The following is a 27,709-nucleotide window of genomic DNA, read 5'->3' as shown; positions in this document are numbered from 1 at the left end:
AATCAAATTTGTATCAGAAGTTTGATGAAGATGATAGTAAATTCCAAAACAACATTAGTTTTTGTACAGCAGGAGAGAGATTAAACATTGTAAATTGCAAAATAGTTTACAAAAACCTTATGAAAAACATGTTCCCAAACTTAAACATCCGATAATAGCATTCAGAATGAGTAGTTGATTTGTCAAGAGGTCTTTGCTGTCTTGGCTTCAGTATCTGCATGGGCATTAGACGAAGGCTGACCAAGATTGGGGGCTTTGGAAGGCCTACCTCAGCCCACGACACTTTGGTTGGCCCGCTGCTGCAAGTCCAAGTACCGTTTTAATTTTTTCTGAATGAGTACCACCATCACCTATTATAGGGTTGGGTTGAGAGTGGGGACTCCTAAGATTTGATACTTTTCGGTTGAGCTTGTCATGGGCATCTAGAAACTGTAAAATCAATAGTCGTCTAAGAAAATTAATTTCACCCCAGAATTATATTATGAACACAAAACACTGATCACAGACGTATATGGAAGTTATGGATAAAAATACAATGTCAACTTCTGAATGAGCAGCTACAACTTTGGCCTCTAGTTCAATATTTTTTGCTTATACCTGTATTCCAACAATACTATATCATTCATAAATCCTCTGAGTATCAGCTTAATAACATATTGTCATTGGGGGTACATGTACAAGACTACAACAATGAATGGATTGCTTAATACAATATGATACATACCTTATTCACAATGCCCCATGCTGTTTTCAACTGTAATGCTAATTCTTGATTTTCCTTGAGTAATGCCTGAGACTGAAAGAAGGGAATTTTGGATTAATAGTGAATAAACCCTTATCATATTCAAAATCAAGTGTCATTATGTTACAATTACCTTCTGATAGAAATCAATGTATAGTTCCCGGTATCGATTATTTTTCCCCTGCACTCACAAAACATATAATATTCGTAAACCTAAAACATCACATATTAATTGAGATGAAAAACATCTACCTTGATAATCATTTGAATAGTATTTTCTTACATGATTTTCATACATCTCTTTTCCCGTCAAACTGGAACACTCTCTTTTGTCTAATACAGGACCCTGTTGTTCTTCAATCTGCTGATGGTCGGGTTCGTCTTCATTTAAGTCAATGCTTGCAATGACAGCATCTCTACCTTCACCCGCCTTTCTACTATATGATGGAGACTGAATACGCCCTGACCATCTGACCTTAATATTAGAACTACTGGATGTTCTCCCTTTTGATCTTTGGCTTTTACTTTTATCATTCATCATTACCAAAACCCTTAAAATGACAATTAATAAAAAGAATTCAAAAAAAATAGGAGGTAAACACACTTATATTTACACATGGTGCACCCATGTTGTGACCTCTGTATGTTGGAAGCCGACATATGTGTATGGTTCACAAGTACAAGAGGAGAGGATGTTCCTTAACAAACTGAAAAATAGACTGGAGAACACAGAACTGTAACGCATAACAATTGGACTACATACAACCCCAAATCTTATTCCAAATAATCGATTTTTCCAAACTTCAAAAGATAGGGTTTCGTTTTGTAATGTACTGTTCAGTTTCCCAATTACATTTTATGTACATATTACTGATGATATTTATTTTTCATTTTTTTATTGAATATACAGAGAACAAAGGACATTATCCTCTATGGCTAAAGAACGAAATTTGGGGAAGCAGAACCCAAAAGATGCCAGGACTGGGATAACCAGAAATAGAGAAATGAAAATGAAAAAAAGTAACATACCTTGGAATGGGCCTTAATGATGCATAGTGTAAGTGTAGAAGAAGCTCAAACAAGCAGAGGAGACATAGACGACCGATCCTCTAAGCAATGGCTTAAGTTTAGGGTTTCTTGTCCACCAAACAAAGGAGAGTAGTCGTTTAGTCTGATTTGGCCAATAAAATAAGGGTTTAGTTTTTTTTTCTTTTTAATTTGGTAATGAATAAAAAATATGGAACTGACATTGGCCTCCATTCTTTTTACCCAAATATTATTGGGCTAACAAGTATTGAAAATGACCGATATGCAATGAATTTATGTCTTTTCGACTCTTCTAATCACGCAAGAAACAAGGTTCCAATTTTCCATTTTATATTTTGGGTCAAGAGTGATGTTTTGATCAACTCGACAGTGGAGTCAAATTAATTTAATCACAAGTATAAAGATTTGATGGATCGTGGCTAATGATGTGCTCAAAGATAAACCTTTGTTGGATGTCTACATTTGTTTGGATTTTAACAAAATTTGCAAGGTTTATGAAATTAACACTCAGCGTTATAATGTAAAAAATTAACTGAACTTGTATGATGTGATATGTAGCATTAACCCAAATACTATTTGCTGAACAATTAACCCTACCAGTCAACCGATCAGGCTACTTGGGTGATGATCAAAAGTCATAAGTCGATCTATTATTTGTACCAGTCGACCCATCACTAATACCTAGTCTGACAAACCCACGTGTATAGGTTGGTATGAAGGTGGGTGTATTCATTTCGGAACATCTAAGGTGAATCTTACACTCTTACATGAGGGAAAGTACATATAACACTGTATGGGTCTATTTTCAAATACACTCACAACTAGGGATGTAAACGGATCGGTTTTCGGCTCGGATAGTGCTATATCCGCATCCGATTACCTTTCTGACGAATTCGGATATAGCTAAACGGATACAAACACGCATACGGATCAGAGATTTATTCCGTTTACATGTAAATATAGCTTGTCAGATTGGTATACCCTATCCGTAGCCGCATCAAATTTCCTGTCTGATGGATTCAAATAGTGCTAAATGGAAATCGAACCGGATTTGGGCTATTCATTTACACCACTACGTAACAGTATCTTACACTATTAAATATTATATATATACATTAGCATTAGTAGTTGGTGTATGGGTCAATAAGGTACGATTTATTTTTAATATGATGACTATATATGTATTTATTGAATGTGCATGATTGTCAGGGAAGTTAGGGTCAATTTTGTGTATGTATTGTATATATGTAATTAGTAAGTGTATATATGTGTAATTACCAAAACAAAAAAAAAGTGTATATATGTGTCAGTGGTGTAACGGTTACTTTGAGTTATGTGTATACAACATGTCATAGTTGTCACTCGAATATAATTTATCGGTTATGTTCGTAAACTCATTAGTGTGAACATATGATATTAGTTAGTACAAGGGGTCTAATGATATTTGTTATGTCAATAGGATATATGGAATTAGTAGTTGTAGTTTGGGTATGAAAGGTCCCAAAAGCTAGTTTGGGTTTCCCTATATGAAAAACTATATGTATATTATTCATAATCGTTTGTCCCTATAACCAGTAGAACGGGGATTTATTTTTGTTTTTGTATGTAAACCTTAGGGGGTGCACATGACTGTTTTTATATGATTTCTATATATGTAATTGTCTATGTGTCAACGGGATTTGCCAAAAAGTTATTTTCTAAGAAATCGACTTGTAATTTTTTTTCCCCCCTTAAGTTTTTGAATGAAATCTTTTTTTGTTATAACCTCATTCTCTTAATATAAATAAGTTAAAACTACCTATAATATCAGTGTCCTAAATTAAAAGAAATTTATTCATATTTGAGACAATAATCTTATAAAAATGAACCCATTAACGATGATAAGTCAACCGATTAATGTAATAAAGTCGACTGCACATTTGGAACATTTGACCGATAGAGTTAAAGCCTGTACTTAGGTAATGATATTTACATATATCATTACAAGTCGACCGGTAATTGTTACCCTAAACTAAAAATTTAGTAGCAATAGGGAGATAAAGTTGAACACTAAAGTTCATTATTGCTTATGAGTCCCAAATCTCAATAAAACGACGGTCAACTTCAACAAATTCCACCAAGATCAGTTGTCACAACTTGCTATTTTTAATTGATAGGGCCTATGATGGGAGGTAGGATGTGTACCAGGAGGTAAACCTTATACTTTATTTATGTATGGTAAACCTTTTGTTAATACAACGTATAATACCCTGCACAACCATTATTCAAGCTATATTAACAAGATAGGAAAAATCTTATTGATCTAAAATGTAATTTGTATTGACAAAATTACATCAAAGGTCAATATCACTGGATTCTAATCCAATGATTCACAGGTTGGTTGCATGGAATAGACACTACCTACAAGAACAAGTACAGTTCTTTCTATATCCTACCGTCGCATACATCAAAACCCTAATTCCTATTATCCTCCATACAGAAGGGTAATCATGCACTGTTGCTCATAGATCCATCAAACGCATACATTACATGATGGGCTACTAAGACCATATCCATCCATCATAGCCGTCTTGTTTCTAAGTCATAAAAGCATACTGAAGAACTTTAGGGACTCTAAATTTATCAAGAACACAAACTTTAGGGACTTTCATTTTTGGTTTACCATCAAGAGGTTCGAAGAAGCTCTAACACTGATCTTTCGAAAATACCACCAACATCACTTCTCACAACCATCCCAATTTAAAATAAGGGAAAACGTTTCATACACGGCTGTGCATGAAGTGTAAGGGAGAGGGTGTGAGTTTCAAGGCATTATTAATGGGTGGGGGTTTATGACATTTTGAATTCTTTGTGAGAGGGGAGTGGGGACACAACTGTTAGAACCATCATCTGAATGGACCCGTTTTCCTTTAAAGTCATTTACACACAAGGACGGTGGTGACTTGGTTGAATCAGAGAGGAGTGAAGATGGAGTCCCACTCCAAGAATGAATCCGGTAAACGGTGTCCTGTCCGAGTGGGAATCTCATCCCCCGTAATGGGTTCGGTGGGGATGAGCTCCGATACACAATCAATATTTACCTCTCAAATGCGCTCGCCCGATTCTCCTGACTTGGCTGGTATGTCGTCATGGCCGTCTTCATCTCCCGGGTTCAGTCGCCGGCCGAACACTGTCACCCCTGACAATGACCTTATAGGCAACATGTCCGCGGTGGATAATCATCTTGAGGAGATGAAAATGATGCTTGTCTAATTGGAACATGAGCAGGGGTCTATTATCAGAAAGACTGGGGTGTTGCAGTCCAAGATGGGGGAGTTCCAGAAGCTGTTAGATGACCTCAAGGGGGGGGTTTGCGATTAGCATTAGAGGATGCACATCAGAAGAGGAAACGTGCTGATCATTGTGAGAAGGAGATGGAGGAGATGAAGAGGCGTTGGAAGAATGCATCTACCACACTCGATGATGCCCTTTCCTGAGCCTTCCATATACCCAAGCGTAGGCGAACTTCCCCATAGTGCTGACATTTGTTCTTTCGGTGATACATTGATATCTTTCTTAGTTTCTTTGATTTTTGGTCAAGATGTTCTTTTTGTTGTCTCGTTTTATGTTTTGGTCCCATTACTAGGGAATTACGATGGAATTTCTTTTCACCAGTTTCTTTTGAATGAAAATTAACAACTTTGCGTATCTCCTTGGTGGTTTTGGTCTTGGGTGTCTTTATGAAGGCAAGTAGGAGGAGTTGTTAATTTTTTTTTTGTTTTTTTTTTTTGGGGGTTAACAATTAAATAATAGCGCATATGGTAATGGTAGATAATGGTGCGTAAAGGCCCATTGTTACCAGGAGGACTAAGGTTAAGGTAACGAAATAATTCGATCGACTGTCTTATTCCAACTTCGCCACATATACACGTAGACGGATGATGTTAATAAGACGCCTTATAATATAAACCGGTTAACTGATTAACACTTAACATTGAAAGTATCAGTCTCTTTATCATGATAATCGGTCATCTCATCATGTACCTTCTTTAAAACTGAACTCCTACTATTGGGTGCCTCCTAACATTGGTTCTGAAATTTATTTTTTTTTTGAAGGGAATAAGGAATCCATTAAATATGTAATAAAAGTTAACATATTTTGAAACAAGAACAGCCTCATAGTTTCATTAATTAATTTAAGCAAGAACAGTCTATTCTGTTGCATGTAGCACATTCCTAAGCAAAATAATTTTCCTATCCCATTTACAAGCATCACAATTTGGAGGTTCTTCATCTTCAATTGATAACCACCCAGAAGAGGTAATCAATCCATTTCTGTTATTGCAGACTAAACTGGTACAGATGGGTTCAGCTGGTTGTGGGAGAGAAACAGTACTAGTCCACATGTCCCTGATTATCTCCTTCGCTCGCTTATGACATTTTTTAATCTTTATTGATGATGATGGTGAACATCCTTACCCTACTTTTTTCAGAATTTCTAATGCTTGATCTTTTAGTGGGTGATTAGTGCACAAGAGGATTAATCCGAGCATGTATGCAGCTACTTCATGTCCAAGATAAGTTGCTTTCTTCAGTAACTCAATCCCTGACTCTTGTTCCATTCTACTAAAATATTCCACTATTCCATGCTTAAACAGCGCTTCTGGGTTACCTTTCTCCTCGCACTGTCTTATAAAGGAATGATACCCAGATGAAACCCACCATGGAATTTCCGGTAGGTTTTCTAGTGAGACCCTTTGAAGCACTTCTGTGTCAACCCCAGCCCTGTAGAATTGTTTACAAGTCTGTTTCAGGTTCAAGAGGTCAGTGACTATAGAAGATCCAACTCGAGCAAACACCTCTGTTAGCAGCTCCTTTGGTAGAGTTCCAATGGATGGAAGCAGTTGTTTCTTACCTCTTTTCATCATCTTTAAACAACAAATTATAAGACAGAGAGTACCAGCAGCAGCAAGGAGGGTTTGGAAGGCTTCCTCGTGCTTGTTCATACTCTGCTTCAGGTTGGGTGGGATATTTATAACCGCCGTATTCTCACATACACGGTTTACACAACCGTGTATGAAACCTTTCAACTTTTTTTTTGGGGAAAGTACACGATCGTGTATGTGAGAGGGTGGGAATTTCAAGGCATTAATTAATGGATGGGGATTTATGACTTTTTGAATTCTTTTTGAGAGACACTCTCACATACACGGTTTACACATCTGCAGCTAATTCGCTTTCGCACGGATTCAAAATTTCGAATAGTGCTTATTGTGAACCTATGTTGTAATTTGTATTCCTAAATTGAATAGTTACAAGAGATGATATTTATAGTTACAATGAGACCCATTGGGTTAGGATTCTATGAAGGATTTACATGTGATGAGGATGGTAGTTACTATATCTCACATGCGATAATAATAGAAGGATTCTATAATCACATGTGCTGGTTAAAGGTAGGGCTGTAAACGGATCGGATTCGGCTCGGATAGTGCTATATCCTCATCCGCATCCGATTAGCTATCGGACGGATTTGGATAGTGCTAAACGGACACGGATCGGATCGGATATTTTATCCGTGTACATGTAAATATAGATTTTCGGATAGCTATAGCCTATCCGTATCCGCATCCGTTTAGCTTTCAGACGGATTCAGATAGTGATAAACGCATATAGACACGAATACGGAAACGGATTTCGACTGTTCATTTAGACCACTAGTTAAAGATAAGAGGTTGAGACTATTAAGGAAACCGAGGACACCCAATATAGCGCGTATATTGGTCAATAGTGCTAAATGGCGTTTACCCCAAAAAAATTTACAATAGTTCTAAACGGATACGGACACGGATACGGATCGGATATTTTATCCGTTTTCCATATAAATATAGCTTCTCGGATAGCTATGGATATCTATATGCACATCCGTGTAGCTTTTGGACGTCTTTGGATAGTGATACACGGATACGAAAATGGATTTTGGCTATTCATTTACACCCCTACATACACAACTAATAATCGTAGCACCAACCATACTCATACATAAGTACTAATTAATGATAAACGGTAATACCCAAATATGACCCGAAATACAAATTTCCATTTTTCGTATTGCTTTTTGCCTTTACACAGTTCCTTTAAAGTGAGGAGGAAACCTTGCAGCCCATACTTGGGATCCGGGGTGTCAAATGGTCGGTTCGGCTAGGTTTTGGTCGAGCTGAATCGGTTTCGGTCTTGGAATGATGAGACCAAAACCAAGCTGTTAAGAAACTTCGGTTTTCGTCAGTTTCGATTTCGGTCCGGTGAGGTTTCGGTTTATTTCGGTTTTTCAATATCGGGTTATTACCGGTTTAGATCGGTTTGTTTTCGGGTTGGAGGCACAATGAAATCTTAAATTCATAATTTATAGTGAGGAAAGATGCGATAAAAATACCTTCATTCACCTTCCCCAAGTCAAAACAAGTATACAACCAGAAACAACATAATTGATTTAATATGTTCATGTTGTAATTCAAACAAAAAAGAATAAATTATATGGGGAAAAATGGAAGATATATTCAAACCAATGGATAATTATTGTTTATCATTAATTGTAAGGGAAGATAAATAGAATTGAAATCAAAGAATAGTCACTGAGAAGATAATTAATATTGAAATCACATAATGGACCCTACTTTCAAATCATTTATTTGACAACCAACTAATTGTGTATAGTAAACAAGGAGATTAATGGAAGAAGCATTGTTAAAATGAAATTTCTTTTTTTCATAACCTCATACTCATTGATTTGTAACAATTCCCCTTACAACCAGAAATTTGTTCACTAACTCAATGATTTTTCTTTATCAATTCATCTATTCATAACCTTATACTCAATATTTTTTAATTGATTTCATTGGGTTCGGGTTTCGGTTTGCTATTGGTCACTTTGGTGCAGTCCGGTTTTCAGCCGGTCCCATCATACCCCAGTTCAAAACCAATCCAATCAGGATCGGATCGGTTTGGTCCAGGTTTTTCTCTGTCGATTTCAGTTGATCTTAACTGTTCGAGCTAGGTTTTGACACCCTTACTTGGGATGGTTAACAGTTGTGAATTTTCCAAGGGATATTTAATTAGTAGCCCACATAGTAAGTGACAAAAAAGCCAAAAGTTGAGCTTTGTGATACACAGCTGTGCAGTTGTATCACAACATAGCACCATCAAGAGTACTGAAGACACTACAACCTACTCTCATTGATTTGATTGACACTTATGAGTTGATGGCCTTGTCTATCTTCTTCGGGCTACACATTAAATGCCTACATACATAATCATTGCACTTTGGAGAGGAAAACCCTAAATGAAAATATCGGATGTTGCAAGGTAAGTGGCTTTTGGGATAAGGACTCCCTAATAACTTAAAAATAGGAAGGGTGAAAATGGCCATGATATTATTGCAAAAGAGATGTATGGGCATGTTTAGAGGCCATGTTTAACTCTCTTCTCAAACTCAAACGCTGATGCAGACAAATAGAGATAGATGTAGAGAGAGAATTTGAGAGGTAGAAGATGTCGACATAAACTCTCAAAAATTTGTAATCATGCCAAATAGTACAAAACCAAAATAGGATTGAAGTAGGTTGTCCACACAATCAGGATTGACGGTAGTATCAGCAAGGTTCAAATTTAAAGAAACTTGACTCTGAAGAAAGAGATCTTTAAAAAAAATTAAGAAACAAAATTAAAAAGGACAAGATTAATGATTCACTATGACTTTGTGTGAGACCTTAAAAGAAAGAGAGACACAATTTTTCCGGAAAGTAAGTGTAGTTGGTGGGAAAAAGAAGCAAGATAGCTAAGGTAATCTTAGAGAAAGGCATCCAATTACTTGAAAACTTTGAAAAATCTGACAAGGAAACAAAGAACTTTACCCGCCAAAATTTTTCCTATAAAAGCAAATGGTATCAACGTATCAGTATCACTTCACTCTACTCCATCCAATAACTCTTCCTTTAGACCACCCATGAAGATTCCTACTATTGTTCCTAGTCACCAAAAGAATGGAACACCACTCTCAACTCTCAACCGTAGCAGGAGGAGGATAATACCCCCTCTTCAATTGAGAAGCGCCCAAAATAGGTGGCGCAATTAGCTTGCTATTGTGATTCCTCCCCAACATCAAAGGCCGGATTCAAGTGCTTTGGACCCAATAATCATACCGGATGATCCAGCTATGGTCGAATACATTGACATCTCCTCCAGTTCTGATGAGGTGGATGAAGTTCCTACTCTAAAAAGAGAAGCGGGAACCCATAATCTGCCTTTTTTCCCAAAAAGAGAGGAGGTAGAAGCGACTGCAGTTAGGGATGAAGAGAAACTGAAAGGCAAAGTTGTTTGCGCCACTGCTATACAAGATGGGGCTGGACCGAGTACACTAGCAAGGGGAAACTTGGTACGTCCAACGTACTCTGTACGTCCTGATCGTGTACTCACACTCCCACACTCCCACCTTCATATTTTAGGTCGATGTTGCTGAGCCGTCATTCACAATCAGCATTATCTCGTAGCAACTCGACCACGGCGGGAAAATCCAGCAAATAGTTCCCCACTCCCCTTTTATGTGCTCCCCTTTACAACTTTTGTGGGCTGACCAAATCTGCAGTACTTTTGTTTGCTCTGCGAAGCTTTTGTGTCTTACACTTTTTTAGGGGATGTTCTGCGTCGCTTTGTCTATTTGGAATATCTCACTTGTGATATAAAATGTCTCTATGAATGGCAAGCTAGAATCGGTATCACATGTGATATAGAATGTAATCTTAGTGAATATCTCCTACTGTAGTTTCCATATTTTATGTGATTCATTACCTTGTATAACTACAGTGGAGATCATGATGAATTTGGGTATCAGTATATATACCCTCCTATTGAGAGGAGATAATCAAGCAATGAAATTCACTGTAGTTATCTAACAGTATCTTTCACTTCTTTTGGGAAAGTTCTGCATACTTCTGTGTGTTTCTTACGTTACCTTTTGTAAGTTTGTGTAGCAAGAAGGAGTCTATGCAGTTTTTAGGTTATGTTGGGGTAATGTTCACCTACTGAAGGCTACGTCCTCAACTCATAGTCGTTCTGATAGAATCTAAATTGAAAAAATGTTCCATCTGAACGAATGTGAGTTGATTATGTACGCCCACGTACGTCAACATTCACCTCCTCCTGTACCCGTTTACAAATATGTGATGAAGTACTTTTTCAATCTTTATCTTAAAATTAGGGTATTTTTACTCAAGTTCTATATCCTATGAGTCTATGACCTCGGGGCCTCATCATAGCTACACAGGTGGTTTTAGTGCACTTCCCACTGTAGCGGATGGACTAACTTACTAACATTCAATTTTGTAATTTTTGTTGGGTTAATAGATAAATTTCGTAATTCTGTATCTCTAATTTTTTTTTTTGGTAAAATTCTCTACGTCTTAGACTGACCAAAGCCACATGCCCAGTCTCTCCACGACATGGGGACCAGGAATGGAATAATGTGGAAAATAACTTTATGGCTCAACCTGATGTCATGGAATGATGGAAGTGAAGAGAAACGTTCATTAAGAGTCATCTGAACGACTTTTGCTGCTTCTTCAGCTATGGTTTCATGTGGAAGAGTTTGAAGATTTCTAAGGATAGATCAAAAGGGCTGGAGCAACCTCCATCCATGAATGAAAATTCCTGATGCCTTGCCATTCAAATTGCAGGGAACCTCCAAGTACTAGGTTAAATATCTCTTCTTTTCTTCCTTAATTATCTCTGGTGGAGGAGAGAAAGAGAGATCTTACTAGAAGATCGAGATGGAGCTATAAGAAGCCTTCTTTAGCTTACCAAGGGATTAGAAATTTAACTTTGTTCTCAATCAAATCAAATTGGTTAAAGTTTGTTCATTTTTTAAATTCGTGTATTTGTGTTTGGATTCCAATTTCTTCATAATTTCAAGGTGTACCCTAATGAGAACAACTGAATATGTCCTCTTCTTCTCTCAATTGAACTGTTTGTTTATTTCTTCCTCTTGAATTCGTGAGAGAAAATAGATTCATGCCCCATTGTTTTCGAGGTTCCTTAAAAGCAAATTAAAGGAAAACAGTTTATTGGACTCAATGTGTTAATGGTGGCTCTATGGTGGGAATGTTTGCAGTCGAACAAACTTCTAATGTCTTGAGTTGTTAACCCATTTTTTTTTCCCTTTAACCACCCTTCCCTTGCTTATTTCAGAAGGACTGGACAAGAATCCACAACTGTGTCTTCCCCCTTTCATCGTCTGCAACTCATATTTCTAATTATCTATTGGGTTAACCACCAATCTTGACTTAAGGTAATTAAACTGACGTGCCTGCAATGCAAATTATTAAAGGAAAACATAATCAATGTTGGACTGAGTTAAATTTCTCTTCCTGTCCTCCTTAATTATCTATGGTGGAGGACAGATCGAGAGATCTTAGGAGAAGATCGAGATGGAACTATAAGAGGCCTTCTTTACCTTTCCAAGGGATGGAATGGAGAGAAGAGGCAGAGGGTCATGGGATGCCAAAGAACCTGTGTTTCCCATTTATAAAGGAGGGAGTCTTAAGTGGAGATCCTCAAAATAAAAACTTGAAGAAGCCATTAACGGTAATAACGCAAGCCAAGAAAACCGGTACTATTATTACCTAATGTGAGGGAGAGAAACATGGGAATAAGAAGAAGGAAGACAAAAATGGTCTGGATTTAAACCAGGGGAGTGGGGCTGTTGGACTGAGAGTGAGATAGAAGTTGCAGGTGTCACGTGTTGTTTGCCGGAAAAGTAGAAAGAACAAGGAAGAAAGAAAGAGAAACGATGGATGGGGAGGAGAGAGAATGTTAGGTTAGGTTAAAGTTAAGTTGGGTTAAGGTTGATTACTGTTATCCATTAGATCTGGTAGTGCCACGTGTCGCAATTCTGGGGGTACTTATAGGAACTTATACATGATGGAAACTGGGGGTTGATATGAGTTTCGATTAAAAACTAGGGGCTGATATGTAATTTACCCATTAAATTATCCCTTCCCTCTCTCAGATTAGTGACTTTACTATCTCCTGCACTCTCATACTACAAACACTTCTTCATACACATGGGTAATCATGCAGTGTAGGGGAAAAAATTTTGCTGCTACGCCCATAGCAGGAATGTGCCTGCTACAAGGCTAGCAGCCAAGGAAATGGAATAATTCACTTCCCCTTTCGATTCATAAATACCCTGCTAGGTTTTTGTATTTTCTGAAATACCCTTTAAGATCCCATTTCTTTGAGTGCCAGCCTTGTAGCAGGAACAATCCTGCTACTAGTGTAGCACCAAAATTTCATTCCACTTTAGGACATGTCATCCATCATAACCCTACATGACATGAAGTGTAACACAAAGTAGTTCATTGAAAACCCTAATTTTTTGATAGATAAGGCACTTGAGGTATTCGAAGGGTCTCTAGTGCTTAGGACTCTCTTTGCTCCCCATTTCTTCTCTCCATTCTGTACTCCTTCTCCTCTGTCGTTTCCTCTACTTTGGCACTAAGCGGTTTTGCTTCCCTGCTCACCCCACTGATTGCGGTGTCCTACGCCTGTGTATTGAAGCTTGCGTTGCTCCTCTGGAGCTTTGCTTCCCTAATTCTGGTTGAGCACTCTCATGGCCTCTAGGCACTCTGGTTCTCGCCATCGTCCCTATCACCGGTCTTCGGATCGTTTTGGTCACCGTTGTAGTTCTCGGATGAATGAGGCCTTATCGGGTTATATATGGATTTCGGCACTGAACTCTTGCCCAGTGGATGCCCCTCACGTGGAAGCTCTCTCTCTTTAAGGGTTTACTATTGGTTTTCCCAAACCTCAAAGGGGGGTTTTTGGCAACTTTCTTGGTAGGCTGTGGGAGCCTCTCAGAGTAGTCACTATTCACTATTTTCAGAGGGCATGTTTTTGTGCTAAATTCCAAACTTCGACTCAAAGGGATCAAATTCTGACGTTAGCACCATGGTGGTTCAATCAGTGTTTGATACAACTGTTCCACCACCCTCCTGATGACCCACATTTTTGGTATGAAAGGGAAACGGTCCAGATTTGGGCCCAGGTTAGTGGGATACCTGATAGGTGTTTCTCGGCCAACTTGGTTCGCCAAGTGGTTTCTTGTGCTGGTAAGGCACTTGAGGTTCAACTGAACTTTGCTGATTTGGGACTACCACAGGGGACTGCCAGAGTCAAAATTGCTTTTACGAAGCGCTGGTCCGTCAGTATTTCCTCTAAGATCCGGGACGAGTTGGGTATTGGATACCCTATGGAGATTTGTTATGAACTGTTGCTTTTTTGTGGGTGTTGCGGATGTATCTGTCATGACGTCCATCATTGTCCTTATCTGAGGGGGGGCCTTCATCCAAACCTGCCCCCGGTAGGATTTTACCATCGTGCTGCAGTTCCTCCTATACAGGTCAATATTTACTTGGTGCCTAATGAGCGAAGCACTGTTAGGGCTGAACGGTCTTCGTCTGCTTTGGAGGTCTCAATTGAAGGTGAAAGGAAATCCTTGGACCAAACCCCTATCAACCAGGCTTGTGTAGAGGATTCTTCAATTTCGGCCATTACTGTACCACCTATGCTGGCACAGAGGGATTCAACTGGCACTTTTGATACTAGAATTTGCCCGAACTGAATGCTATACGGACACAGACTCACTCAAATTTCTTTTCAATGGCTGAAGAGTTGCAATGGAACTGTCTTCATGCGGCGAGCCCGAAATTAGTGCTGACTCTGTTGTTTGACGCCCCTCCTACAGTGTCCATCCATCAAGTTTCTGAATCTACGAATTTCTTCCACAACACGGTCATCGCTGGTGTTGGATCTTCGGGCACGCAGTATTCTTAGCAGGTTGTGACTTCGGGTGCAGTTTTTATGGGTGCTCAGAGCGTGCTGCCTGTGTCCAAGAAGAGCAGAATAACTTTTCCTGCATGGCCCTCCACTGTGCTTGCGGAGTTTGACAAACTCAAGGACTCTCTTTCCCATGTTCTGGAACTATCCTCTGATCCCCAACTGCTCATTGCTATGCTTCAAGATTGGGTTTCTGCCATTCCGATCTCTGATAACGATGACTTGCCTGTTCATCCTCCTGTGTACTCCTCCATCCCCACCTACTGTCTCAGTGACCCCGATGATCCTTCCACCGAAGCCCAGGTAAGTTACTCTTTCTCTGATCATTATTCTCGTGTCTTTGAATTGTGGAATATTTTCTTTGTTGTTCTCCTTTGCCTCTCCCTTTCATGGTTTATACTGGAAGGCTGATATTTGAGACGTGGATTTCACCCCCCCAAGGTTACTCTTAATTCTTAGTTATCTTTTACGTTCTACTTTCGTTTTCATTGAACTGTCTGCCTACTGTAGTTCTTTGTTGCCTATTTTCCAGTTTTCTTGTTTATTTACTCTTGTTGCTTTAGCATGCTCTATTTTCTGTTTTAGGTTTGTTGTGCAGTGTGCTTCTGTTCTTTACCTGTATGTTTTCCTTGTTTGTCTATGGACTGTTTGTTGGGGCCATCATGATTCTTCTCACTTGGAACGTTAGGGGTTTAAATAATCGTTTCACACCCCGCTGTCGTCACCATCATTTAACTAAATTCTCTCGTGATATAATTTTCCTTTCTGAAACCAAGGTGGTGAATTATGATGATTACTGTTGTAAGGAGCTTACTTCTAAGTACTGTTCGGTGGCCTCTTTACCTAGTATTGGGGTAAAGGGTTTAAAGGGAGGGCTTTGGGTTCTTGCTAAACTTAGTCGTAGACACCAATTGCTTCATCTCCATGCACATTTTATTTCCATCCTTCTCAACGGCTTGAATATTACCCCATTGGTTGCTGTCTGTGCCATATGCTCCCCCTCGCGCTTCTGACCGCCCTACATTTTGGGGAGTGTTGGACGATTATATTGACACTTGTGAATGCACATTTCCCTTGAACATTTGTCTTTCCCTCGAACCCCCTTTACTTGGACTGATAAACATCGCCCTCCCAAATTAATTTAACAATGTCTGGACCGACCTTCTTTGAGTAAGCTGTTACTTAGTAGGAACAAGCAGGTTTTTGGAAACATTGCACATCTGCGAACTAAACACCTTGACCGCCTTGGAATCTTGGAAGACATGTCTTTTTCTGATTCACAACACTTGAATATCAGCGATCTCTCCATGCGTTTGGAGTGGATCTTTGCTGCTGAGGAAGCCATTTACCTCCAGGAATCCAGACATGATTACATTTTTAGTGGTGATAGGAACACTCCATTTTACCATTCTTATGCAAAGCTTAACATTAGGAAAAGGCACACCTACCAACCCCGTTCGGAGGAGGGTGATACTCCTGAGGATCCAATTTTAATAGCTGACATTTTTTCTAACCACCTTTCTAACATATACACTTCCTCTAATCCTCTGGACTCTGATATCATTGGAGGTTTGTTTGACCCAGTGATCCGTCAGGAGGATGATCGATCTCTCCTCTCGCCCCCTTTAGGAAGTGAAATCCGCCAAGTAGTTTTTTTCTATGGTGGCCTTCAAAGCCACTAGAATGGATGGGTTTCAGGCACAGTTTGTATCAAACTTTTTGGGACCTTATTGACCCTCATGTGATTCGGCTTGTGCATTCACTTTTTTCCACAGGGTCGCTTCCTCAAGATTGTTTGAATATCCCGATTTGTATGATCCCCAACCATGATGATGCTAACACTGCTAATGAGTGATCTTCTTCCTTCTTCTTTCTTCTTTCTCCTTCTTCTTCCTCCTTCCCTCTTTCCTTCTTCTTTGTGTCATGGTAGACCAACTCGGTGCCCTTCCCATGGTACTCAAAGGCAATATATTTGGTTATTGCTCTTGATTCTGTAGAAGCAAATAAGAACCCACATCAAAATCAACCTGAATAGTTCTATTCTCTAATCTTGGTAATGGATCACGTTTTGTTGTGATTCTAAATCAACCACGGCATGATTAGGCTACTTTTGGTTGCATTCTGCCAGAATGATTCTATTTATTAGGGAATACTTTGATTCCCTAATCTTGGTAATGGATCATGTTGTGTTGTGATTTGTGAACTTGTGATCCATTAACAAACATGGTATAAGGAAGTGCTCTGCTAGAATGATTCTGTTGATTTTTACTCTCCAGGATTAGTTTGGGAGTTCAATATCATGTTCCAGCAGATCAAACTGGTCCAAATATTGATCTTAGAGCAAGAAATGCAGATTAAAAAAAAATAGAAGGCAGAAATTTTTCCACATGCTTACCAAATAGCTTCAAATCTGCATCTTCAAAGGCAGGAAGTTTTCCAAAGGCTGCAATGAAACAAAATGCTTTTAGATTTAGATGTTTTGTCTAAAATTACAAAGAAGGTTGAATCTGAATGAGAGATGGATTTTAAGACTACATTGAGAGAGATAAAGAGTTCCTTCTTGTGTGCACCAGCTTTTCTGTCTATGTGGACGAACTCGAATTCAACGTCTTTCTCATGGAGGCAAACAAAGACTCGTAGTACTGGGTAGGAGAATACGTATCCGTGGACCTTAGGAACCATGGCAACCGATAGATAAGTTTTAGATTTAGATGTTGCAGAGAATAAAATGGAACTATATATGGAAGACAGTAATGACTGAAACACAATTGCTTGTTGGGTTTTTATAAGAGCTGGAAAGAGCTTGCCTTGTTCTTCAAGCCAAGGTTTCTCCCTTTAATTTTTTGGTTTCTCTACCATGACTAGTTCTTAAACATTAAAAAAACGAAAGAAAGGTAGAAAGGAACTTAACAATTAAGGTCAATCCTTATATATATAATGGTAAGATTGCAGCTGACTGGATTGGATAGTGAAATCTATCTCCTCCATTTTTCAATTATTATTATGAAGGGACATAGCTTGCTGAGAAGGAGCAACGAAATGATAGAAAACATAGACTTATTTGAATAAGAAGTGGAGTCTCTTAGCTACACTCATGGTGTAGAACTCAACCAAATCAATCAAGGGCTAGATGATTTATGATTATTTATTGGATCAAGTTTTCCTTTAGTCACACTCAAGGGAGAATTCTTTGACCAAGAGGGTTGGACAAGAGAGCAAGGGTACTTTAGCGGTAAGTTTTTTTTGTCAACTTTCGGTAGGTTAGCGACATGCACCAATCACAGGGTTTGACGCAAAAGAGCATGGGAGTCTTTTTCAAAGGAGAGGAAAGAGGCTGACACATGCTAGATACCCTGATTGCGTGTCAAGTCTTTTCTCCATATTGAATTATCCAACCCAAAAACTTGAAGTTATTAAATAGAGCGACCCAACTGGTATACAAAGACATCAAGGCACATAGTTTTCAATTGAAAAAGGGCTTAGCAAAATATTTCTTAAATTGACAAGGTGTCTCTTACAATAGATAGACAAAACTCTACAAAGAGGCACTTTGGCACATATTTTACTACAAGAGTCACAACCAATTTTCTTATTTGGACTCATATTTTTTACCCTCTATTCCAATACATCTACATTAACATGTGGAGACATGGATGGGGTCTATGTATAAAGGTTGGCTTTCCCACCTCCATCATCAAATTTAAGTTCCAAATAAGTTGGGAAGTGCCTCAAAAGTGAGTTAAAAGTGAAAAAAAAGGAAAGGCTTCCCTATGATGGCAAGGTGGAGGGGAATCTGCACGCCACATTAATGAGACTTCAAAAAAATGTATCATCTACATAAGTCAAAACAAGAGAGAGAGTGTTATTATGGGCCCCAAATCTTATAATGTAAGAAGGCATACGTTGGAATTAGCACTCTCCCGTGTTTTTTTCCACCCCAAAAAAAAATTATAGAAGTGTTGTTATGTTCCATTACAGTAAAATGGTGGCAACTGGTTTGAGGCATGTGCAGTAAAACCTAGCCCCCAAGATGTTTTGAGTTCGAGACCTCCTATTCTTCATCTAGTTTAGAATCTTCAGGTCGGATTTAGGGGTGACAAACAGACCGGGCTAAGCAAGTTCAGTTTCAGATCTGCTTCTCAGAGGCCCGGGAATTTCTCAATGTGAAACAGTCCCATGAATAATCAAGTGGGTTAAGGCTGACTTTTTTTTTGATAGGTGGGATAAGGACTTAAGGCTGACTTTCTGAAAAAAAGTATTTTTAAAGATATTTTAAAACTGATTAAATTTTAATCAAGCGCCTTTAAGGTCCCAGGTTAAATAGGGCGTTCTGTGAGAGTTTGGGCTGGTTGAGGCTTAATTAGACCTGATTGGGTGGGTTCACAAGTTAGCCCACTGATGGTGAAACCGCTAGTTGGGCTCAAGATCCCAATCAAAACCCAGCCCCTTAAATAATTAGGCTAGAACGAGTTGATCCTGCCCACTTTCATTAATTGGGTGGGCTTGGGCCCAAAATATAGCCCATCCTTCTAGCCCCTAAATTCAACCTAGCTCGGTTCGGTTTGAACCAACAAAAACTTTAAAAGTGCAGTAAAACGGCTAAATGTTTAAGGAGAGGAGTTCCATCACACCTGATCAGGAACTTGTGTCCTAACGGTTTGAATAACTACTACATGACTATTGATTTGTGATCCCAATTTGATGAACTTGTTGTCCACATTATCGTCTATTATTTATTGTATATTATATGAGAAAAAAATCTTTACTTAGTGGTGTTTTCTACAACCTCTCACAGGGCACCGTGAAATGACATATCTGCCCCTTGCGTAGATATCCAGACGTGCTTCCCCATTGGCCCAGACGCATGTGTAGAGACCATGCGACCAAATAGAGATCTCTTGCCCTATATTATATATACATTATGGGTAAGAGATAACTGGTGTGTAGCCTCTACACCAGCACTAGGGTCAATGAAATTGAAAATTACAGAGGTTTATAAGAAATTTGAAAATTTTGAAAATGAACTCAGTAGGTCCCCGACCCATCCAAGAGTGAGTTTGCTAAATCATCAATCCAAGAGGCTGATTACCGGCGTGCTTGAAAAACTCCTAGCTCAACTGCTCAAGGCCTAATTGAAACAACCTTTTCAATTATAATCTAAAAGTATATCATATAGGATAATGGACTTTAAGTTTCCCTCCACCACCCGGTGAATGGATTCTCAACATCATAGGGTTGGCAAACCCCTCCTAGGTTTTAGTATTTTTCTCAAAATACCCTCCGATATCTCACGCAGACATCTGACCCGCCTCGGTGAATCAACCTCTTGAACATTTGAAAAAATATAAACCTTTGTGATCATATTAATTTGCCATTTATTTATTCATGAATTGGATCCAAGATTTATTTAAAATTAAAAGGTGTGGATCTCAGCTCTAGTGATTACTATCCTTAAATGTAACTAGCAGCAATACTTTGTTTTTTTTAAGAGTATCATCAAGAGAAGCAAAAGAAGGGTGGAAAGTTTTTACTTTGTTTTTAGTTTTTATATGGTAATCTATCCGATTTATAAATCAAGGGAAATTTTTTTTAATATATGCCATCACTGGGAAGCCATAAATATAATTTTTTACTCACGTGGAAAGGAAATATTGAAATTTTGACCTTTAGATGTTTAAGAAATAATGTAGATTTGCCAAATATCGAATTCTAAGCTGAGATTCACATCTCATATGTAAGCATTCTCCCATACATGTCCATGCACTCTACTATATTTACTTGGTAATTGTGATTTTTTTAATACTTTGTTTTGCCACTTGATAGACTCAAATTACACGGAAATTTGATAGATGACCAAAGATCTTGGGGTCCATATATATAAACAAGATTTAAACAATGCCTAAATTTCCATGTGTCAAGTATTAGAGAGCATGCTATTTTAATTTTAATTCTATATGAGGGCATACCAAGACCAGCTCTCATATTTAAGCTTTCGAAAATTTTCCTTCCTCCTGTGGTTAATGAGTTCAAATCTAAAGTCATCATTACTCCCCCTATATGTTGAAGGTAAAAAATGCTTTGTGTTGGGTGTTTTTTTTTTATTTTGGGTAAAGCATTGTGTTGGGTTTATGTCTTGTATTCTGTAGTGTTTCATATAATTATTATTCGGCTTGGCAGATTTTGAATCGGATTTTGATTTCATTACATGTAGAGAGGTAAAATTGTAACTATGTGGGGATAAAGGTTTTTAGGGTTTCCTATTTATTCACTCCGTGAGGTAAACCCCAAGACATAAGAGGAATCTCATATTGTGTAATAATGGAGAGTGATGTAGAATGTTGTTTTTGGTTAGTCAATAATTCTCTTGTTCTCTCGGGTAGATGTAGGAAATTGTGCCGAACGACATTATTTGCTTGATTTCTTCGATGTGTTTGCACATTTGTCTCCAACACTCGGATCTTGACACCTTTAAAAGCACAATAATGGCCAACTTCCTCCACAGTGGCTCAGAAAAACTCAGTCATTTACTACTTTTAGTTTAGATTAGTTATAATTGATCTGGAAAAAGAAAAAAAAATTAACACTCACATCTAAGGGTGTCAAACGAGACGGTTCTAGGTAATTGGGACAATTTTTTACTAGTTCCGGTCCCAAAAAGGCCAATTCCAGAACCGTCCCATTACTAAACGGTCACAAAACTAGGATCCGGTCTTGTATAATAATGGGATGATCCAGTTCCAATTCTTTACCAGTTCTAAACACTCAAAGTCTCAATCAGATAAATATGTACAAAATTCCTAGGTGTACATATAAATTTTCCAAACATACAAATAATTGAATATATATTCTAAACATAAAATAATCAAACATCAATTCTTAAGCATACAAACACACAACCAAATCCAAAATTTACGCTTCCAAATCTCCAACACCAAATCAAATTCAAATATGTTAAAAGTATTAAGTATTAATAATCCTAAATAAGTAATTTAAGCATGTTAAATAGGTAATGGTTCAGTTCTAGTCGGTTCCTTATTTAATTTTCGATGTTGAACCCATTGGAAAACTCGTCTCAAAACCATCCCGTCCCATTTAATATTGATCACAAAACCAGCTTCGAGTTCAAGACCCAAATTGACACTCTCACTCAGATCTCTCATTTTGTGGGACCCAATTTTCCTACCAATGGCAGGTCTGAAACATAGCCAAGGGCCAAGGGCCAAGGGCCATAAAAGCAAAGAGATAATGAGGATGAAAGCAGCTTTTTGCTAGGGATGTAAAAAGACCAGATTTGGCTTGGATAGTGCTATATCCGCATTCGCATCCGATTAGCTTTCGGACAGTGCTAAACGGATACGGATCGGATATTTTATCCGTTTACATGTAAATATAGCTTTTCGGATAGCTATAGCCTATCCGTATCCGTATCCGTTTAGCTTTCGGATGGATTCGGATAGTGCTAAACAGATATGGAAACGGATTTCGGCTATTCATTTACATCCCTAGTTTTTGCTCGGTTTCAACCTTTACAACCCAGAAGTCCATATTGCAGGTTTTTACCAAAACAAAAAAGTCCATATTACAGGTTTTCTTAGGGGTGTCAATGGGTCGGGTTGGACCGGGCCTGCCCTAAACCCTAACCCAACCCTAGAGGCCTTAACCTAAACCCTAACCCGACCCGACCCTGCCAGGGCCAAGAAACCCTCAACCCAGTCCCGAGCCTGCCAGGGTTTTTCCTGACCGGCCTTGATTGACCATGTCTTGACCCTGACCCTGGTTTTGTCTGTAACCCCATGTGTCTTTAGGGCTTTTTTTGTCTTTTGCTTTTTAATTTTTTTTATTAGGCTATATATATAAATAAATATTAGACCAAATATATATATATATATATATATATATATATTTATAATATTTTATACTTATAATTAATATAGGGTCGGGTTGGGCCAGACGGGCTAAGCCCGGGATCTAAACCCTGACCCGACCCGACCCTGCCAGGGCCAGACTATAACTAAACCCAAACCCGCCCTCAGGGTTGAAAAATCAGGGTCGGGTTCGGGCCGGGCTCAGGGTAGGTTCGGGCCAGTTGGGCTTTATTGACACCCCTAGGTTTTCTTGTACCTGGAACCCACCAAGTCCAAAGACTATTTAAAGTTTCTTATTAATCAGTCGATCATTGCCAAAAAGAAGTCCAAGGACCCATCCCCAACATGGTTTTAGTGCACGGTATCGAAACAGGTATCGGTGATCTGCAAAATCGATACGACATCGATATGGTATTGGCCTGGATCAATTGTAGTGGACAAAAATACCCCTGAATTTCTTTAAAAAATGAGTTTTTTGATAATTTTACCCCTTGTGCATACCGTGCTACCGATACGGTATCGACGACTAATAAAACCAATACGTATCAACCAATACAGACGATACGATACCGATACTTTGAACCATGATCCCCATTCCCCAACTCAATGCCTATATCAAAAATAGAAACCATAAGAGATTCTCTCTCCCCCTTTTTTATGCAAATCGCTAGTACTGCTTTCAAGCAAATAGCTGAGGCTTTTGAGGTCCCCACCATTAAAATGGTCATGCAGGGCTTCATTAGGGGTTTTAAAACATGAAATCGGATGGAATCGGACATTGGCGATTCCGATCCGGATTGAATCGTTTGAATCAATGTTAAAAAAAGTGAATGTGTTCTATGACCAAGAATGTAGGGAGTTTAGTTCTATATTGGTCAGGTAGTGTGCGGTAGTTTAGCTTATGACATTAGAAAGACTTCTCCACCCATAATCTCCGGCTTTTGAGTTGAATGCCATTAAAGAACCTTAGAACGAGTTTTTGGGTGTGAATCTGCGGTGTGTCGGCGATAGATGGAAATCAGGATTCAGGATCGATCACAGCTAATTCTTTTATTAGCAAGAGTAGAATGCCTCATTACCCACAAAAAACAAAAAAAAAATGGAAGTGCTCAACTCATCATAACTCAGTGAGTCGCAACAACAACACTAAAAAAAAAACACTCAATTTTTCCTTCTCCTTTTATTGCAAGAAAGAAAAGCCAGACACTCAGGCTTTTATCTTCTTCAATGGAGTATGGATTACCCTGTTTAAGCTTGCTTCTGCATCTCAACGGTCTTCTTCCAAGCAGGTCGAGCCATGATATCCTTAGCCCAAGCGCTCACATGCGGGCGAGACTCGAACACTTCCTTCGTCGATGTTCCCATCAAGTAATGCATCGTAGGCAAGTGATGAAGATCGGCTAAAGTGAACCCATCTCCACCTAAATACTTCGATTTCAATAACCTAGCTTCGTACACATCAAGAACCTGACCTAGCTTCTTCTGGTTTTCCTCCACAATCGCTGAATCAGATTCCATACTCATCATCATAGGCTTCACTACTTGTTCCCAAACCAATTTCGAAGTAACTGGATCGAAGTGATGAGCTTCAACCTCCATCCACACCGACACGCTCGTCATCTTCTTTACGTCGTTGTAGATCAGCTCTGTTCCTTTCCCATGGTGCTCCAATGCTATGTGTCTCGTAATCGCTCTCGATTCTGCAAAATCGAACAAAACCCCTCTTCAGAATCAAATCCAAATCGGTTAGATTGAATTGGGGGGGGGGGGGGGGGAGTTAGTTAATTAGTTACCGAAGAGCTTCAGATCTCCGTCTTCATAGGCTGGGACTTGACCGAATGGCTGCAACGAAAAAGGGGGTTTAGAAATTTCATTTTTAAAGGCTTTGAATGTGAATCTGTAAATTTGAAATGGGTTTTAGCTATTTGATGCTTACGTTGAGGGAGATGAAAGGTTCCTTCTTGTGCTCTCCGGCTCTCATGTCAATGGGGACAACCTCGAATTCGACACCTTTCTCGTGGAGGGTAGCGAAGGCTCGCATTGTTGCAGTGGAGAATACGCTTCCGTGAACCTTGGGAGCCATGGCTGTTTGCTCAGAGAGCTTTTCTGATGAATATGGATTGAGTCGGTACGAGCGAGAGACAGAGAGCAATGGGCGGAAGAAGAGGATGTCTTAACGAAGACTACACATCGGTCTTTTATAGAGGGAGAGATGAGCTCCTTGGAAAAAAAATCCTCTCCAATTCCCTAAATGTGCAGTGTGGTGCAATTCGGGGTTGGGATGTCGCCATGTAAATGCGACATCCAATAGTCCGAGTTCAATTCAGCCAGTTTTTGGTTTTTTCTTTTTTCTTAAGCTTGGACTGTTGGATGTCATGCCTGCTAAGTGGCAACATCTCAACCCAGAATCACACCACATCATACTACACTTTTAGGGAATTGGAGAATCCCTCTTACTCGGGCTCAATAATAAGTCAATTCTTTTGATAATCAAATAACACGAATAACAGTCAAAAAAGATCCTGTGCATCTGGGTAGTCGGGTTGCATGTGCAGTGTCAGGCTCAAGGCGCGTTTTGACCGCCTTACCCCTGTTGGGGCAAGGCGCTTGGGTAGGGGTAAGGCTATCAAAGTGCGCCGCCTTGAGTCTGGCGCTACACATGCAGCCTGGCTGCCCAGATGCACAGGATCCAAATCCGTTGAGCAAAGGTTGGAGTTGATTTTGATGAGCATAACTAATTAGGGATTTAGTAATCGGGTTTGGTATCTGTCTCAGCCGATATCCCGATCCGGTACTGATCCAGAGCAGCCCACATCGATCTAGATCTGATAGGTTTACCCTTGTTTTGAGGAGGATAGAGATAGATACATGAGGAAAAAAGACCTACTTTCCATTAAAAAAAGGGTAAAGTACATGTCACTCCTTGGTTTTCAAATGAAACTCAGATCATCCCCTGGTTTTTGAAAAAACTCAAATCACCTTTTACAGTAACGGTGTTAGTCTGCTGTTAGTTATTGGTGTGAAAGAACTATTTTACCCTTGTACTAAAACATTAAAATTAAATTTACAATACTACCCTTCCTTCATCTTCAACATTGGTCAAGGGTAGTTGAGGGATTTAAATTTATTTAACTAGCTGACATCATCACTTAACAACATAAAACTAACGGTAGGGACTAATTTATCATATTGGAGTCTAAACTAGGGGGTGATTTGAATTTTTTCAAAAACCAAGGGGTGATCTGAGTTTCATTTAAAAACTAGGGGGTGACGTGTAATTTACCCTAAAAAAATGATATCATACATTGGAGTGGGATATATTTAAGGTTCACATTTAAGGTTTAATGGTTTAAAATTTTATACATTAGGATTCTCTCTATTCACATGGTTTATTTATTTGAGGAGTGTAGTTTTAGTGAATAGTCTCAGAACGAGCATCGATAACTGTATTAGATGATTTTGCCCTAAAAAATATCAAAATTGTATCATATTTTTACCATTTTACCCTCTGTTCATACTTGAAAGCTAGGTAGCGATATCAATGTTAGCTGATACCCTGATAGTATCAATATGGATCGACCTTCAACTAGGAGGTTTAGTTTTTTAGGTTCGTGTTTAAGGTTTAATGATTTAGGGTTTCGAGTGATGACTAGTTTCCATGGAAATTCAAGCAATCTCATCATTTTTTGGGGGGTTGGGAGGGGGGGGGGTGTGGGGAGGGGAAGAACTACACCTTAGGATTAAATACTTGAATCATGAAATACAATTAATGTACCAAATTCTATTTTAATTTAGATAAGGGAGAAAAAACGTTACCCGGTCCTGGGCTTAGAGTGGTGACCATATCCAGATACAGAACCACCTTGGGGTGCTTGGAAACGATCTCCTTGCCCCATTTGAAGGTGGATTTTTCATGATAACCCAAGGCGGTTCGGTGTTTGGGTATGGTCGCCACTCGCCACCTAAGACACATGATCGGGTAGCATTTTATTCCCCTTTAGATAATTAAGGCTTAATTGAGTTTATTCTCTCTCTAGTTGATAATAACTAGTAGTTTAAGGATAATAACAAAAGTTACGAACATTAGGAACTTAAAATGGTCATGTGCTTTAAAATGTGTCTAATGATCACGAGACTGACGAACCTAAAGCCACCCTACGCGACTATAGAAATCTGATACATAGAAGCTAACATACACCTAATTTCTATTAAACTGGATGGACGCGCGGCTTTCCGGCTCCGACTCTCAATTTCACTGATCGGACCGTCCAAGTTTAATGATTTAGGTAGGTCAATAAAGTGGCGATGCCATTGTTATGGTGAATGTGCTCCACATGATGGTTGAGAAATGGAATGAGATGAAGACATGCTTTACACTATTCATTCTTAATATATATGATTTGGATAAAAAGTCCCATTATGTGCAAAGTTGTGCCTGATTCCCCATTATGTGGTGGGGCCTATTTTGACTCTGTAATGGTTTTGATAGGGTGTATCTTTCCACGTATGTCTATGCGCATTTTTAATAGCCAAGTCCACCGTCCACACCAAGATTATATGTATCCGTCTATGTGTCGATCTTTTTGGCGGGGTTTTAATAATTGGATACGATATCGATCCGGATCGGCCTGTATCGGTTCAGATTGGATGGGTTTACCCCTAATTTTCAATAAAAAAACAATTTTACCATTGGTCAGTACCCCTAGATCGGTATCATTTTGATTAGAAATTGGGCGATCCGACTCCGATTCCTCAAACCATGCTTGGCCGATATATAGGACATAAATTCAAAAATGGATTATTATTTGAAGGTAACAGTTAACATTAGAGATATGGCATAAAAAAATAAAAATAAAAAAACCTTAAATTTTGGACAAGGGATCTCGTCAATGAAGCGCAAAGGCATCGAAACAGAAACAGTTTTTTCCATTTTTGTGCTAAGAAACTATTTTTGGGGTGTTGGGTAAATCTGTTTCAAAAACGAAAAATGATGGGAGTAAGAACTTGCTTCCACGATGGCGATGACGGCAAAATAGAAGAAGAGGAAGAAGAATCGGGTCAGGAAGGAGACATTCCTTCCCTCCCCCCTTTTTTTGTGTTTAAAAAAGCAAAAAAAATTGCAGAAAATCAACCTTTCCCGTTTCCGTCATGGTCTTCTTCCTCTTCTTCTCCACTTGCGGCCTATAGA

General features: G+C 38.9%; 1 protein-coding gene across 2 annotated transcripts in view; it reads right to left on the bottom strand.

Annotated features, from left to right (window-relative positions):
* Positions 1-24,637, bottom strand: part of LOC122641121 (glutathione S-transferase-like) — a 31,857-nt gene extending 7,220 nt beyond the window's left edge. Inside the window, exons 1-3 of one of the 2 annotated variants that reach the window (XM_043834445.1) lie at positions 24,458-24,637; positions 24,315-24,363; positions 23,765-24,221 (exon numbers count right to left, since the gene is read on the bottom strand). In XM_043834445.1, coding sequence (XP_043690380.1) covers positions 23,770-24,221; positions 24,315-24,363; positions 24,458-24,604 — 648 coding nt within the window. In that variant the 5' untranslated portion in view covers positions 24,605-24,637 and the 3' untranslated portion in view covers positions 23,765-23,769. Of the gene's footprint in view, positions 1-23,696; positions 24,222-24,314; positions 24,364-24,457 lie in introns of those variants that run through there. The other variant, XM_043834444.1, reaches the window with a different exon arrangement.
* Positions 24,638-27,709: the final 3,072 nt, after the last annotated feature.

The sequence above is a fragment of the Telopea speciosissima genome, chromosome 9 (assembly GCF_018873765.1).
Source record: "Telopea speciosissima isolate NSW1024214 ecotype Mountain lineage chromosome 9, Tspe_v1, whole genome shotgun sequence".
Lineage (NCBI taxonomy): Eukaryota > Viridiplantae > Streptophyta > Magnoliopsida > Proteales > Proteaceae > Telopea > Telopea speciosissima.
The sequence above is the reverse complement of the archived record's forward strand: the minus strand, read 5'-3'. Positions and strand labels throughout refer to the sequence as shown.